This window comes from Microcaecilia unicolor, chromosome 3 (assembly GCF_901765095.1).
Source record: "Microcaecilia unicolor chromosome 3, aMicUni1.1, whole genome shotgun sequence".
Lineage (NCBI taxonomy): Eukaryota > Metazoa > Chordata > Amphibia > Gymnophiona > Siphonopidae > Microcaecilia > Microcaecilia unicolor.
The window spans coordinates 345,192,623-345,209,855 of record NC_044033.1 but is presented as its reverse complement, the minus strand read 5'-3'; the positions used below and the strand labels follow the sequence as shown (position 1 = coordinate 345,209,855).

The 17,233-nt window shown below is 43.6% G+C and overlaps 1 protein-coding gene across 1 annotated transcript in view; it reads right to left on the bottom strand.

Annotated features, from left to right (window-relative positions):
- The window catches only part of SYNE1 (spectrin repeat containing nuclear envelope protein 1), a 982,166-nt gene that overhangs the window by 644,563 nt on the left and 320,370 nt on the right, over positions 1-17,233 (bottom strand). Inside the window, 4 exon segments of the mRNA XM_030198470.1 lie at positions 743-866; positions 9,478-9,665; positions 10,529-10,627; positions 11,739-11,966. Of these exon segments, the coding sequence (XP_030054330.1) occupies positions 743-866; positions 9,478-9,665; positions 10,529-10,627; positions 11,739-11,966 (639 nt within the window).

Below are 17,233 nucleotides of genomic sequence, written 5' to 3'. Positions count from 1 at the left end.
CATTTCCTTTGAAAAAGTACTCACATCTACTTTGTTCCAAAACGTGTAGGTGGTTTGGAAAATGCAAAACTATGTGTATTGTTCCAAAACCCAAGAGCACACTTCTACTGAATGCAACTACACGTATGAACATAATTCCACAAGGTGGGCAATTTAAAAATAGCCTTTTAGCCCATGTAAATAGGTATATACATAGGTATGTGGCTTTTGAAAATTGTTCTCTACATGTTTTTGTACAGTGCTGCCTAATGCACTCAGTCTGCTGCCCCTCACTACCTCTCTACCCTCATCTTCCCTTACGTTCCAGCCCGAAACCTCCGTTCACAGGACAAATCCCTCCTCTCGGTACCCTTCTCCACCACCGCCAACTCCAGGCTCCGCTCATTCTGCCTCGCCTCACCCTATGCCTGGAACAACCTTCCTGAGCCCTTACGCCAAGCCCCCTCCCTGCCCATCTTCAAGTCTTTGCTCAAAGCCCACCTCTTCAATGCTGCCTTCGGCACCTAAGTCTCACCTCTCAGGAAATCCAGACTGCCCCAATTTGACTACCCCTATCGGACTGACTGTTCACTTGTCCTTTAGACTGTAAGCTCTTTGAGCAGGGACTGTCCTTCTATGTTAAATTGTACAGCGCTGCGTAACCCTAGTAGCGCTTTAGAAATGTTAAATAGTAGTAGTAGTAGTAGTAATGTAGTATGTCCTATACAAATGATTAATAATAAGAATAGTAAGAAGAATGTACCTGTACCACCTGCAATTCCCCTTCCAGCTTCAACCTGTCAGCAGGAAGGCACTGTGATCCTGGACAGCACAAAGCTTCACTCCTTTCTAACCAGGCCAGAAAAGAAGCTAGATCTTTTTCCTGTCTAAACAGAGCAAGAACAGAAAATTTAATTACTAAATAAAGGTGACAAATTTTCAAATATCTTTAATTTCAACAACTTCCAGTTTAATGTCACTGCACTGCTGTATTTGAAACCTACACCACTTCTAGTAGCAGTGCAGCATGCATAGCGAGTATAATAAAAACAGCATCTCTGTATGTCTAAGGAGAAAACTGTGCTTTGCTGGGTGAATGCTTTTTTTTTTTTTAAAGAAAATTGCTCACTCTATCTGCAGGTGAAAGTATATGTAGCACCCACTTAAGGCTCAGGACCACCCAACAGTAGCACATGTTTAGCGGTAGCTGGTGGGGATCCCAATCTCTGCCAGCTGATGGTAACGAAAACGCTACAATCCACGATAATGGCACCTGTACATTCTCATTTTTTAGCGCATGCTGGCTACAGACTGCCAAGGTGGAAAGAAGTGTTATCCCACCAGCTGAGATATTTTTTTTTGGTGGTGGGGGAGAACACTTGGTGCCCACCCACTTCTTGCCTAGGCCCACCCAAAATCTGTTGTCTGGCTATGCCCCTGACATAGGGGCCCTTTTACAAAGCTGTGGCAAAAAGTGGCCATAGTGCACCCTTACACAGGTCTTTCCCGTCTGCTAAGGCCATTTCTACTGCAGCTGGAAAATGGCTGATTTTCCATTTTCCGATTTAATGGCCATGTGCTAATGTTGCTATTAGCATTCAACCGTTAACAAAAATTAACCCATGAGCCCTTACCGCCACCAATTTTGTAGGCAGTAGGGGCTTACGTGCTAATTGATTAGCGTAAAAATACCCATTCTCCATCCACACCACTTCGGCTAAAAAATTAAAAAATATATTTTTTAGCTTGTGGGTAGTGCATGCACATTTGCAACTTACCATGGGACTCCTCAGCATGTCCCGCCATAAGCCATTTTAAGCTGTGGTAAGCATGAGTTAGTAAAAGGAACCCACAGACCTGCTATATGCACACTTTCACTTGCAGTACAGGATGATGTTCTGAGGGGCAGAGTTGGGCCCCTCAGAATGGGTTTGGAAATACATGAGAAGTTCAGAATTCTTAAAACAATGCATGTGCATTTATTTGGGAAAAACCACCTGCATGTGTCAGCAGACATAATGGTGTGTTGGTTATTTTCCTTTACTTTCCAAATTAGTGCAAAGCCCCTGAGAAAAATACCAAGAAACTTTGCATTTATCTGGGCAGTCTTAAAATTATCCTCTTAGGCAGAAGCATAGCCGGACTCAGTATTTTGGATGGGCCTGGAGGTAACTTGGATGGGCCCTTCCACCCCCTCCCCCCAAATATCTTCCTAGAGATATTTTTTTAAATACAGATTTTTTTCACCTACCCCGCATCTCCCCTCCTCTTCTCCGAGGTGTCCCAGCATCTGTATTTCTCTCTCAAAACCCAGTACTTCCCCGGTGTACAATACAGGCATCTTCTGCACCTGCAGGCTTCCATCTGCCGCGTGCCCTTGTCCCGCCCTCACTGACGTCATTACCTGTTTCCTGTCTGACACGACGCCGCAGATGGAAGCCTGCGTGGCTTGCGTAAGCAGAGAGAATGAATTGCTGCAGGCACCAAAGATGCATGTATGATACACTGGGGAAGGATGGGGTTCAGAGACAGAAGCACAGATGCCAGGATGCCGTGAAGGAAAGAGGGGACAGAGCAGTGTGCTGCTGCCGCCGGATGGGCCTGAGCCACGAATGGGTGGGCCTGTGCCCACCCAGGCCCACACATAGCTACGCCACTGCTCTTAGGGGTAATTTTCAAAAGCTCATGTGCCACTTTTAGCATGTGCACTGCATGCTAATTTTCAAATTGAAAGTACATTGATATGAAAATTAGCAAATCATATGTGGGTTAAAGCAGTCACATATTTTACAACAGTATGCTATTGTGGGCAGTTAAAAGGAGTAAAACAGCTTGTAAAAACATCATGAATATTTATTTTTATTTATTTATTTATTGCATTTGTATCCCACGTTTTCCCACCTCTTTGGAGGCTCAATGTGGCTTACAATACATCATGAATAGTTGAACTACATGATAAGATAGATATATTACAAACGGATCTTGGGTGACATGATTATGATAAGACATGATAGTAGTCTAACAAGCAGATATAATAAGTCTATTCTGGGTAGAGGTTCATATTTGTTGGTCTTTGTGGTATGCCTTGTTAAAGAGATTGGTCTTCAGTAGTTTGCGGAAGTTAGTAAGTTCATAGATCGTTTTTAAATTACGCGGCAGCGCGTTCCAGAATTGTGTGCTCAGGTAGGAAAAGGTTGACGCATGCGTTAGTTTGTATTTTAGGCCTTTGCAGTTGGGGAAGTGAAGATTGAGGAATGTGCGGGATGATTTTTTAGCATTCCTGGGTGGTAGGTCTACCAGGTCTGACATGTAGGCTGGGGCATCCCCGTGAATGATTTTGTGAACTAGGGAGCATATCTTGAACGTGATGCGTTCTTTGATTGGGAGCCAGTGTAGCTTTTCTCATAGGGGTTTGGCACTTTCATATTTTGTTTTACCGAATATGAGTCTAGCTGCAGTGTTTTGGGCTGTTTGGAGTTTCTTGATTATTTGCTCTTTGCAGCCAGCGTATAGTGCATTGCAATAGTCTAGATGACTGAGGACCATTGATTGCACCAGGTTACGGAAGACGGACCTTGGGAAGAAAGGTCTTACTCTTTTTAATTTCCACATTGAGTGGAACATTTTCTTGATTGTGTTTTTCGTATGGTTCTCAAGTGTTAGGTGTCGGTCAATGGCGACTCCCAGAATTTCTAGGGTGTCTGAGATTGGAAGATTCAGTTTAGGTGTGTTAATGGTGGTGAATTTATTCGTGTAGTGCTGAGAGGTGAGTATTAGGCATTGGTTTTTTTCTGCATTGAGTTTCAGCTGAAATGCATCCGCCAATGAGTGCATGATTTGTAGACTTTGGTTGATTTCACTGGAGATTTCATTTAGATCTTGATTAAATGGGATGTAGATCGTTACGTCGTCTGCGTATATGTATGGGTTGAGATTTTGGTTTGATAATAGTTTGGCCAAGGGTATCATCATTAAGTTGAATAGAGTCGGTGAAAGGGGGGATCCCTGTGGGACTCCGCATTCAGGTATCCATGTGGCTGATGTTGTCGATTTGGATGTCACTTGGTATGATCTTGTGGTTAGGAACCCCTTGAACCAGTTGAGAACGTTGCCTCCGATTCCGAAGTACTTGAGGATATGTAGTAGTATGCCATGGTCAATCATGTCGAAGGCGCTGGACATGTTGAATTGTAGAAGTAGTATGTTCTTGCCAGTTGCAATCAATTGTTTGAATTTAGTCATAAGAGTGACTAGTACTGTTTCTGTGCTGTGGTTTGAATGAAATCCTGACTGGGAGTCATGTAGTATTGAGAATTTGTATAGGTAGTTTGTGAGTTGTTTAGTCACCATCCCTTCCGTCATTTTGGTTATTAAGGGAATGGATGCTACTGGTCTGTAGTTGGCTATTTTACTAGCACTTTATCTTCCTCCAACTATACCACCCATGTGAGAATACTTCCTCATAATCTTGCTGAAAGTTCTGTATAGAAGTCTGCATGTATATTTACCCAGGCTGAGTAGGGCAATTTTTAGCCAGGAAAGTAAGGGGTCCTTTTACCAAGCTAAGTAAAAAGGGCCCTGTGGTAGTGGCGGAAGCCGTTTTTGCCATGTGCCAGTGGGTGAAAAGCCCCTAAAAAAGACATGGCCATGAGGTAAGATTATTCTTACCACGGGGCCATGTGGGGAGGGGGGGAGCATTGAGGTGGCAGTAAAGGCTCCCACGGTAACTGGACAGAGCACGACGTTGCCCGATTACTGCCAGGTCAGCGCTGTGCTAGAAATTCTGGAATTATTTTCTGTAGCGCCAGAAATGGCATGTGCTTGAGGTGGAACTATCGCTGGCGGCTGCGTTGGGCTGATGGTAGTTCCGGGTTGTCGCATGGCAACCCTTTAGCAAAAGGGAAAGGGAAATGGGACTTGATATACCGCCTTTCTGTAGTATTTTGCAACTACATTCAAAGCGGTTTACATATATACAGGTACTTATTTTGTACCTAGGACAATGAAGGGTTAAGTGACTTGCCCACAGTCACAAGGAGCTGCAGTGGGAATTGAACTCAGTTCCCCAGGATCAAAGTCCACTGCACTAACCACTAGGCTACTCTCCTAAACCAGGTAAATGCTTTGAAAATTGCCTTCTTGAGAACAAGACACTATGACACACAATGCCAAAATGGTATTGAAGTAATCATGTCATTCACACTGTTAAACAAACACAGTGCTTTGGAAAAATTGTCCTATGTACCCTGTACATTTTCAAGTTCTGTTATCTGAAAATTACATTCAGTCCCAAGATGATGACAGGATTGTGAAGCTTGGCTCATATATAATTTCAATATGATAAAATGGAAAGGAAAAACCTAGGTTTTTCTCTCTGAGTCTGGTGTCTAACCTCCATCAGAACCAATGGATGCATTTCTGAAATAAGCAGGGCCACAGGAGGTGCATTTCTAAAGAGACCTATTGGAATCAATACCGGAGACAGGATGACCTGTGGAGACTTTTTGGCTTCAGATCTCATTCAGGCTGGATCAGGGGGCTCCTCCAATGCAACTGTGCTGGAGTAGTTCACTGGCTGCCTCAGCTGGTACTGACTGCCAGTGTTCAGAAAGAATGAGGTAGTAAGGCCAGAGCAGGGCTCCCTGTCAGGTTTCCTGCAGCAGACAGCTCAGGTGTACAGAGAGTCAAGTGCTCAGATTGTAAGGGACTACAGGCCCAGACTCAGACACTGGGGCCACTGGACTATGAGGTTTGCCTTTTACTCACTTCATGCTAACCCGGCCAAATCTGATAATTTTGAAATTATGATTGGGGAAGACCTTGACCCTGAAAATCAATTTGCTCACTTGAAATTTGCAGGCAGTTGACTAAAGGGTAGAAGAGAATAACTCCACTATTGGCCAGCTCTGTTCATACCAGGGGTGGACTGACCATTCGGGCAACCGGACAGTGCCCAAGGTCCCAGAGGCTCTGCCCGGTTGCCCGCCCCTGCACACTACAGCCCTCACAAGGCCTTGGTGATCTAGTGGCTGCTGTCGTTATTCTCCCTGGTTGCACCACTGTGTTTACAAAATGGCTGCTGAGACTCCTGAAGTCTCGGCAGCCATTTTGTAGATACGGTGCCGTGCCGGACAGAGTAGAGCGGCGGGTAGGCAGGAAAGAGGGGATTTATTTCCTGTCCCTGAAGAAGCCACACCATTAAACCACCAAGGCCTTTCAGAGTGGGGGGGGGGGGGGAGACAGCACGGCAGGGGTGGAGGCACTGGTGGTGGCGGCAGCAGCAGCATGGCGGGGGGCAGTAGCAGCACAGCGGGGGGCAGCAGCAGCATGGCAGGGGGCGCCCCTGGTTCATACAGAATCACTAGATAAAGGATTGGATAAAATGAAATTATTGGAAGACTATTTGACTTTGAATATGGGAAAATGCTTCCAGGAGCTGCGACTTTTGTGTAATTAATTTTCCTCACATACCTACTGAGTAACCATGCGGAATGTTTAAGAGGTGCTTAATGGAAGTTTTCAAAGTTCCTGTGGAAATGATTCTCCTTGTAAGTATATTACCTACCATCCCTAGAGGATCATAATCTGCACATCAAGGTGAAGCTTCACAGGTTATGGAGAAAGTGGATATCTCTAATGTTTTAGAGTGTTCTGACTCTGAATTCCTACAATACTGACATTTACTTTAGCTTTGAGTTCTGACAGAGAGTGGCTTTTCCAAATGATTTTTTTTATATCAAGATAAACTATTTAATACCAAAGTAAGGATTTTTCCTGATGTTTCCAAAGAGATTCAGAGAAAAGCTGCACTTTATTTTAGTGAGTGTTAAATCCATTAGCGCACCTAATCTCCGCTCGCTGGACAAATCTCTCTTGTCGTCCCCCTTCTCGTCCACTGCTAATTCTAGGCTTCGTTCCTTTTCCCTTGCGGCACCTTATGCCTGGAATGGACTTCCTGAGCCTGTACGCCTAGCTCCATCTCTACCTGTTTTCAAATCTATGCTGAAAACCCATCTTTTCACCACTGCTTTTGGCTCCTAACCACTACTCAATTCCCCTATCCTTGTTCCTTCTCACCCAGTACTTTCCTCGCCCTTAATTGTCTTGTCTGTCTTTATTTTTAGATTGTAAGCTCTATTGAGCAGGGACTGTCTCTCTGTGTCAGGTGTTCAGCGCTGCATGCATCTGGTAGCGCTATACAAATGTTAATAATAATAATTTTACCCTTCCTAAATGAAATGTTATTGTGCGGCTATTACATAGAGGCTTTCTGCCACTGCTTTACTGTGAATGGAAGCATTGACCAAAAGTCCCATGCCAATGAGATCGCTAGTACTAAAATAAGCTCATTAGCGATTCTGTACAATTCAGAGAAAAACGGTGCACAGAAAACTCCTGCCCTAACAACTAAAATCTACCTGTCGGTAGGTTTTAGATGTTAGGGCAGGGTGACTTACAGCCCTTTCTGCCCATAGGATTTCTGCTGGAGCATGAAAGTGAGAACATAGGCAGGAGGCTGCACTGCTGCACCTGTCAGAGGCACTATCAGTGACTGCTGGAGGGAAGGCGAGAGTTGTGGCTGCTTCTTTTCCTAAAGATCAGGTACTGGTTTAGCATTGCAATGGGTCTGGTAGAGAAGGCCACCGATTCCCCGCTTCTGGAGAGTAAAAAATCCTATTCCTACTGTCTGAAATGGGGGGGGGGGGGTTGTTTCACAGGAGGCTGAGCCCATGATTCTTAAGTGCATTGGGAGCCCCCCCCCCCGCCCATTCACTGGACATGTGCACAAGAGCTGTTCCTACCGCACCACTCTTGTGGACATGCACCAGGAACGTTCTGATCCCTTTACCAACCAGCATGCATATAATTTGCATGCTGTTAGTGTTGAGCACCAGCCACTATTTGTTTCTCGTTGTGAAAGCTGGTATTTTCTGGCACTGTAGAGAACAGTGCTGGCGTTCTGTACATCTCCCCCCTTGTGTGGGAGTGGGTGGTATAGTGAAGAGCAATCTCTCACTGATATTGCAATTAAGCCACCTTACAGCAGGAGGCGCTAGCTCACTTATACTAAGAGTATGCCACCTTAGGGTAGGTGGGACAACCCTGTTGAGTCAAGGGGGCAGGGAGGAGTTTAAATGCCCTGAGGTTGAATAGGTTGAGGACGATCTTACGCCCCGATGCTCAAAAGTAAACGTGGGCACTATAGGCCAATAGCGCCATACTAGCGCCCGCACTTAGCTAACTCATAATGTTCAGAAGCCCCGAAAACGGAAACAAATGAGCAAGCAGATGAACAACGCAAGTGGCATGCTAATGTAGTCAAGCATATGTAAATGAGGTAATTTTGTATTACTCCCCAATGCTCAGAAAAGAGCGCCCGAAACAAAACTGCCTCACTCCTGCAAAAAAATAACACCGGGTCGGAGCAGGCATTAGGATGTGGGAAGAGAGGATTTCTCATGATTCTCATACTTCTTTCATAACTCTTTCTGCAAAATCTGCCAGTTTTGATTGCTTTTGAAAGCAGAAGTAAGCCTGTGAACAGACCCAAGCGAAAGCAAGCAATGGCATCTCTTTCCTGCATCTAAATTTAAAGTGCCGTGCTAAAAAAAAAAAAATGCCCAAGGTGAAAGCATGCATTGGCTTCTGTTTCCTGTGTCTAAATATAAGGGTCCATGCTAAAAAAACTTTAAAAACGCTTATCTTTAAGCCGCAGAAAACAGACGCCAATGTGTGCTTCGTGTTATACCAGGCGCATGCACACAGGAGCCAAGCTTACCATGGAACTCTTCTTTGCATGCACCAAATATAATCCTCCCATTGAATTCCCTAATGCTCAATGCTATGAGTGCGCCTATATTTGCATCTCATTAGCGTTCAGCATTAGAGTGTTGTTCTTGTGCGCTGTTCCAGCTGTATTTTTATGGCGCTATCTGGAACAGTGCCGGAGTTTTGAGCATTGAGGCCTAAGTGCAGAGGACTCCAAGAGTGTGGCAAGCAGAGCTACAGAACCTAGGAAGAGACCGGGGAAGAAGAGTGGCTTTAGCAGAGAGTGCTACCCTGTAAGTGACAGAAGCAGGGTAGAATGAGGTAGGATAAGTTTATCTTACAACCTGGTTGGCAGTGTGACTTGGGAAGTCAGGGCGAAGCGGTGCTCACTGTGGAATATTGAAAATGGAATGGTGGAGATTCCAGAAAGAGACAAGATGGTTGGGTTGCCTGGTGGAGGGGTGACCATGCTTGTGCTGGGGGGCCTACAGGAGCAGGCCATGGGAGAGAGAGAGAGTTTATAAGAAGTGGCTTTGTATTTCTAGTATCCCTGACCTGTGGAGAGAGCAGATTACACATTTCTCTGCATGTAAATAAATATTTTACTGCTACTTTTAACCCCTGTGTGGCTGTGTTTACTAAGGTCCCAGGCCTGCCCACTGAGTCATGCTACCACAGACCCCTACATTTGCCATTCTGGTGGCACTAGGACCAGAAGAGCTTTCTCACCTCTGCCACTGTGCAAGCAGATTCTCCAGTAGACTCTGCCTTCCCTTAGCCTGTTCTTTCACCTTCTCATATCTGTTCTGTACTGCTACTGCCTCCTCAGTAGCTTGATCTTTGTTTGCGACCTTGCGGGCACTGGCCAAAAGGGAGGTGATAGTGTTCTTCATTGACTCCACAGTGTGGCAGACATCCTGTTCCAAAATATGAGAAGAGAATGTGACACACAGTAACAATAGATAATGACAGAGAAGAATCAGTTGGCCCACTGTTTGGTTGCACCCATCTACATTATTCTAGAAAACTACATCACACAGCTACCAACCATATATACCTCTCTTTACAGGTGTAGCTAGCTTTGCATTAATAGCAGGATTAATGTGGTTATGTGTGGACTAGAAAAAGTGGCTTTTAATATTGCCCTCACTGTCTCTGCTTCTCAGTACCAGGTCCAGAACAGCCTTCTCTTGAGTGGGCTAAATAGCTAGTTGCCTGGGGAATTCCTCTTGCAAGAATTAAGATGCGAGACCTTCACATAGAGGGTCTGCAGCCAACAGAGGTAGACAACACGAGAGAGAGTGGGACTGTTGGGCTGGGTAGAGAGAAGAAAGCATGTAGAGTAGAGTGGGAGAGAGAAAGGCCCCAACGTGTGTGTGTGTTGGACAGGGAGACAAAGGAAGAATGGCTAGTGGGCATAGGGTGAGAAGAAGAAAAGCACCAATGGGCGAGGAAGCAACAAAAAGGGGGGAGGGACCACCAGTGGGGGTAGGAGTGGAGATGGGAGACAGGAAGGCCTCACTCTATATGTGTTGGAGGAGAGAGAGGCATTGGTGGGGGAGGGAAGAAAGTGAGAGAAAAGCTCCAGTGGTGTCCCCCTCACTCTCTTTTGTTCCATCTTCCTTCATCCAGTGCTCTTCTAACATTAGTTCTTTTCTCTCCCCACCCCACTGGTGTTTTCGCTCTCCTTTCACCCTCACCCCCTTCCTCCGCTGAAGTTCGGCCCTGCATCTGAGTGCCATCAACTACTTAGAAAAGGATTGATTAAGCCCCTTCTTACCATGTGTTCTTGGAGAATTTTGTAAGTCTCTGCTGCTGAGGAACATTCTGTAACAGGATTTGACAAAGTAGCTTCCATTTCAGACACCGACTGAAGAATCTAGATGACCAAAATATGAAAATAATACAGTTCGGTCCTTTTTGGCAAAGCAACCTGCTTAAGAAAACTGACAACAAAGCTTTCAACAATCTCATCAAACAGTAGTCCCCAGACCTGTCCCAGGGGCTTCCCAGCCAGCCACATTTTCAAGATATCCACAATGAATATTCATGGGAGAGATTTGTATGCAGTGAAGGAAGGGTATGCAAATCCCTGTTATGAATATTCATTGTGGGTATTCTGGAAACCCGAGTGGCTGGGGAGCCCTCAGGACAGGTTTGGGAACTCCAGTCATAAATGATTCTATTACAACTAGTTGACAAGCATGCAGAGCCATTTTTTCCCCTCAACTACACCGAACACATGCATTTGGAAGCAACCTTGTGCCTCCAACACCCTATATAATTACAGCATGAAGTGAATAGAAAATAACACAGGATCACCTCTAACATCCCTGCACAATTATAGCATGCAGAGAATAGAAAATCACCTTTTACTTTACTGGGCTTCAATCTTTGTAACACAACTCGTACATTTCAAAAAATGTGGTTTAAAACCTGACGGGCAGGGAGTCCCCAAAGGCAGGTTTGAGAACCACTGTTTTTAAAGCATAAAAATTAGGGGTGGGCATTTAGTGCATTATTAATGCAATTACTTTTTTTTATATTTTTAGCTGTGATTAAATTTTTTAATCACGATCAGTATTTTTAACTCCAGAGGTACGACTAATCATAGGATTCAAATTTTTAATACCATTATTAATTTTGATTAAAAATTTTAATCATTGATCACTCCTAATTGAATAGCACGTTGTGAAGAATAATCAGCCATACTGAGCATCTGTTTAAAAGGATGTTTTGAGTCAACATTTAAAATAAAAAGGAAATGCATGTGCCAAAAATGCATGGCATGATCAATCAAAATTAATCATGTGATTAAAGTTCTCAATCGTTACCCACTCTTAATAAAAATACATGGAAGGTAGAAATTAATAGCACAATTGTGCATGTTCAGTCTGTGGATGGTGCTCACTTTTCTGAATGCAAAATCCACCCTTTTATCTGCCCATGACCAAACCCTCCTGGGATCCCAAGAAGTCAGCAACACTCACCTGTCTGAGGCTTTCCTCAAATTTTTGCTGCTGTGATGCATTGCCCATGATGGTTCCTTGCAGACGGTGAGTGTGCTCCTTGAGTTCCTCCCAATTCCTGCTGATCTGTATTACCTTGGCTTTAATACGGGCCGATTCACCAGAGGTAAGAAACTGAGAAAATGATTGAGATTCCTCCTCAAGGCTTGCAATGCCACTGCTCTTACTGTCCATCTCCAGAGCAACAGCCTAGAATTAGACAAAGCATATCAACCAATCTGTTTAATAAGTGTTACTGGATGTCCTTGTGTCGCAAGTCCTAATATGCATCCTTTACTGCAGATTCTTCCCAAGGTTGAACCACGGATTGAAATGTAATGCAGTAATCTGACAAAATGCATTAGGTTCTGTATTATTGTATTATACATTCTGCTTCTTTTAGGGCCTAATTTAAAACATTTGTGATCGATGTGCAGCCAACAATATGGTTTTATTCACAGGAATAGCCCAAATTATCCAACCTGACTAGCCAAATTTGGTTTATCTTGTCAACAAAGCTATGCTACTGCATATGTTGTTTATATAAGGCTCCATCTGATCAATAAACAGAAAAAAAATCTGATTATTCATTATTCTCTGGGTGTCAGCCCAGTTTCTCGCCACTAGGTTACTCCTCCACTCCCTTGAAGCTGCTTAAAGGGTACTTTTATTTGCATGTGTAAATCTGGGATTAATTTACACGGGTATGTAAGTGCCCTAGGTGCTACTCCTTAAGGCTGTGAATAAGTGCAAGAAGGGTGTACATATGGCTAGGCCATTTACGCCTGATATCAACTTCTGATGAAAGGGGCTTCTTGATGTCTGTTCCGAAGAAAGCTAAGTGAAGTCACTTTTCCTGATGCAGCTTGGAGGCAAAACATGGCACTATGTTGGACTGACTCGCTGTGAAGAAGTCTCCTCCACTGCTTACAAATCTCTGTCATGACTCTTCATTGTGGACATCCCGATAACCTGACTGGCTGGGGGTTCAGGTTTGGGAAGCACTGTACTAGGCACTTTATTTAAGGACAGAAAGGGAGTAATGTTGTAACAGGATATCTAAGTGAGAAGTTCAAAAGGCTGCCTATTTCAAATTTATTTTATAAGGACAGCAAAGGCACCAGTATGTATTTATAAAATGGGATCCCAACCACCCCAATTGAACATAAATGGCCATGCACAAATTTGCACCCGCTTCAAAACAGGCATAAATATGTGCATACAGGACCAAATTCTATAAATAGAGCCTTAAAAATTGGTGCCAAAAAACCACACAGTTTGCGTGATTCTATAAACCACTCCTAAAGTTAGGCGTAGTTTATAGAATATGCCTACATGCTATTTTTGCGACTAAGATTTTGGCGCACCCATTTAGGTCACCTAAAACCAGGCCTAAATACCTGCGCCTAAGTTAGGCGCAGACTTGGTGTATTCCATAATAGAGCGCATAGGTTTTTGAAATGCCCACAACCTGTCCATTCCACACCCATGGCCACACCCCCCCTTTCAACTGTGCACATTAGAATTTACGCACACCATGTTGTAGAATACGCCTAGAAAGTTGTGCTTGTAAATTCTAATTAAAGCCAATTAGTGGTGCTAATTGGTTAAGTACCAATTTTCAGTGCTGACTGGCTTGTTAATCAAGTTGTGCGCACAAATTAGAGCACATAACCAAAGGTGCCATATATAGAATTTGGGGGATAGTCTACATATGTACCCAACTCTTTTATAAAATCTGCAGGTACATTACAACTCTTCCTGAATTTTGCCCCCTTGTCCTCCTACGCACAGACTGTGTGAAATGAGGCCCTTTCTTTCCGTGTGCCACATACTGTATGTGTATGTGACACCACAAATTTTATAACCATGCTTTACTGCATGTAATACAAGCTTTATACACGGGCAATACTTTATAAAACTATCCTCAAGATGGGAGACAACCTTTCATAAATACACCCCTTAGGGATATGGAGGGTATCTAAATCTATTCCTTTGAAAACTAAGAAGGGCTGGGGTGGTGAATCTAAATTTAGGAGCCAGAAATCAAGTGGAGAAAAGGCAGTGGAAAAGAGGTGCCACCACTTAACTGCCACAGTAGACACTATCTTCAGTAAATGAATTGCAGGCCTCAATTTAGGCTCATAAGGGCCCTGTGTACTAAGGTGCACTAGCGTTTTTAGCGAGAACTAAAATTAGCACACGCTAAATGCTAGAGAAGCCCATATATTCCTATGGGTGTCTCTAGTGTTAGCATGTGCTCATTTTTAGCGTGCACTACAAATGCTAGCATGCCTATAGCGTGGCTTAGTAAACAGGGTCCTAAGTTTTGGAACCTAAACATAGGATATTTTCTGTGAATCACTTCATAAATGTGGCTGAAAATCCACCTAACTGAAGTGCAGAAAATACAGACCTTGCAAACTGAAGTAAATCAGATTTTGATCCATTAAAAAAAAAAAAAACTCAAGGTTTTCTTTTTTAATGGGCAGCTCATTTGGGCTTACAACTTATTTAGAATCTGCCCTATGGGGACTAAGGCCCACCGAGTCTATAATTCATTAGCTTTTACTTTCCATTTTGAACTTCTTCCTATTTAACACAGACATTACAGCAACAGACTCCTGGCCCAGAGAGGCATGGATCACAATCCCTCCAGAACCTGGCACAGTGACTTGGGCAGCCAGTAAATGTCATTACTGAATAACGGCTGGGACTCCTCTGTAACATTCATAGTCCAAGAAGCAAAAGCCAGCACTAGCTATATCGCTTGCAAATAGCCCAAAGAGCAGAAGCCATACGGAGCAATTCTGCTAGTGCAATTTTTACTTTTTAATCAAGGTCATCCCTACTGCTAGGCAACCCTAGGCAGTCACCTAGGGTGCCAGAATTCGGGGGGTAGCAAAACATGAAATTGAACTGAACAGGTAGAGCAGTGTGGCTGCTGGGGATCTCCAACCCTACCTAGTGGAAGACAGAATTGAATTGGTTGGCAGGAGGAGGAAGCCTGTGCTGTAGCTCTCCACCGCTCCTTTTCTTCCTCTTCAAGGTTGGCACCATCAGTTCATTCAAAACACATGGGGGGAAAGTTCTACAAGTGTGCAACTCATTTTAAGTGCTCCAATTCTATAACAGCATCTGGGCACTCAGATTCCATTATAGAATACTAGTGTAAACTTGCATTGGTGTAACTAAAGTTACACGTGACTATTTATGCACAGTCTATGGTGCAAATGGGCGCATCAAAGAATGCCATGCGATGCGCATAGGGCTAGTTCTATAAATGGTGCCTAAAAAAATCAGCACTGGAAAAAAAACGCACTTAAGCGGTATTCTATATCTATGCCTACAGTTCAGTGCGGTTTATAGAATTAATGCTTAAGCAGAGAGGTCATGTGTAAATTTAGGCGCCGCTATTTGAACCTACAAAAAACGTGATGCAAATGCCCGTACCTGAATTTATGTGCACAGTACTGTAAGTCTATAATGACACGCGTAACGCAAAATCACATCCCGATCCACCCCAAAATATCCATTAGCCTCCCATTTCTGCGCCCTCTTTTTTCGGGCCGCATGCAAATTTTAGGTGCAGATACCGCACCTAACTTTACATGTGTAATTCCCAATTAAATCTAATTAGTGTCAATCATTGCTTGTTAAAGAGCCAATTATTGGCACTAATTGGCTCGTTATTCTATTAAGTTGCATGCACAAATCGGAAGCATGCAACTACATTTGTGCAAGCAATTTTTGACAACCTTTATAGAATCAGGGGGATATTCCATACGTTGTACTTGCAAGTTGGAGATATGCCCATGCTGCTCCCATGCTCTACCCGTGTATATACCCCCTTGACCTATAGCAATTTTGTGTTATCTTATAGAATAGTACGTAGTGTACTTAAGTATTCATGTGCCACTCTTCTATGCACTTAGGTTATGCTCCTAAATTTACACTCCTAAATTTATGCTCATAAATTTAGAAGTGTAATTTATGCTTTGAAATGTATGCTAAATCTATGAGCGTAATAGGCCCTAAATTAGAAGCATAAATTTAGGAGCATAACCTTTGTAGGATAAGGCCCTTAATGTGTGCAAGGCACACTTAACTAAACACACCAGTTATAGAACTGCCCTATTAGTCATGGGATCAGCACTTCTCAGTGCTAATCTAGTGCACTGAGATTCAGCATTTTGAACAAGCTCATGGTAGAGGGGCCCATTTCTCCACTAGACGACCAGGAATCAGGCTGATAGGTCCACCACAATTTTGGTGGGGAGGAGAGGGGACCTTGATGTGCTTTGAAGGGGAAAGGGGAGTGGGGTGGGAAGGAGTGGTTTATGATGTTCTGAGAGGTGGGAAGGAGGATCGGCACACTTAGACTGGGATTTCGGAAGTTAAACTGGCACTTGCATAGCTATTTATGCAGTCCTATTTGGTTGTTTAGTTATGTGGGCATCAATACTGAATATTGCTGGCACCCATATAGCTGCCAGCACCTCCTCGAGCTAACTTCTGCAACACCCCTCTCTGGCCTATTTACAAACCATCTGGTCAGAGACAATATTTAGTGGCACTGCCCAGTTAAGTGCCACTGAATATCAGCAGCTGGCCCATACTGCACGAGCCTCTCCTGCCCGCTTAAACCTCTTAAAGATTTAGAGATTGATATTCAAACCACTTTGAATATCAATCTCTAAATCTTTAAGAGGACCCACTGGAACCTCCTCTCAATATCCTGGCCCCAGCGCTTTGTCCACTTTCAGATTTTCAAGTTGTTCATGAACAGTACGGTATGTATTCCATTCCCGTATATACATTAACCAGCTGAAAACAGAAGTATTTGTTTAGCATGGGGGGGGGGGGAGGGGGGGGCAACAAGGGTCATTGAAGGCCACAACCCAGTTGGAGTTTTGAGATTTCCACAATGAATATGCATGAGATCTATTTGCATACAATGGAAACAGTAACATGCAAATGAATCTCATGCATATTCATTGTGGAAATCTCAAAAACCCAAATGGGTTGTGGCCCTCAAGAACAGTGTTTGCCCACCTTTGGTTTAGCATATCTGCTGTTTCCTCTTCCAAATTGTGATTCTCTGCATCTTTCAGTCTCATACAAGAGAAAGTCTTGTCACCTATCTTTATATATCTAGCCATTTTTTTTCTTTTGCCTGTGTTTTTGTCAGCTGAATTTCACTCTTGTCGTCTTTGGATGTTATCTGATGTTTTTTTCTATGTCCCTCTTCTCGCATTCTTCTGTATTCCTTGAAAACTGCCCTCTTTTGCTTTTATTGTTTGGCCACTTGTTTGAAGAACTATATCGGTTTCCTTTTTCTCTTGCTTTTATTTAGTCTCCATACATACAGGTCTGTTGCCATTTTTATAGTGCCTTCCAGTTTGAACCACTGTCTTTCCATTTCTCTTATCTCCTCCCATTCTGTCAGTTCTTTCTTCAAATACTCCTCCATTTTA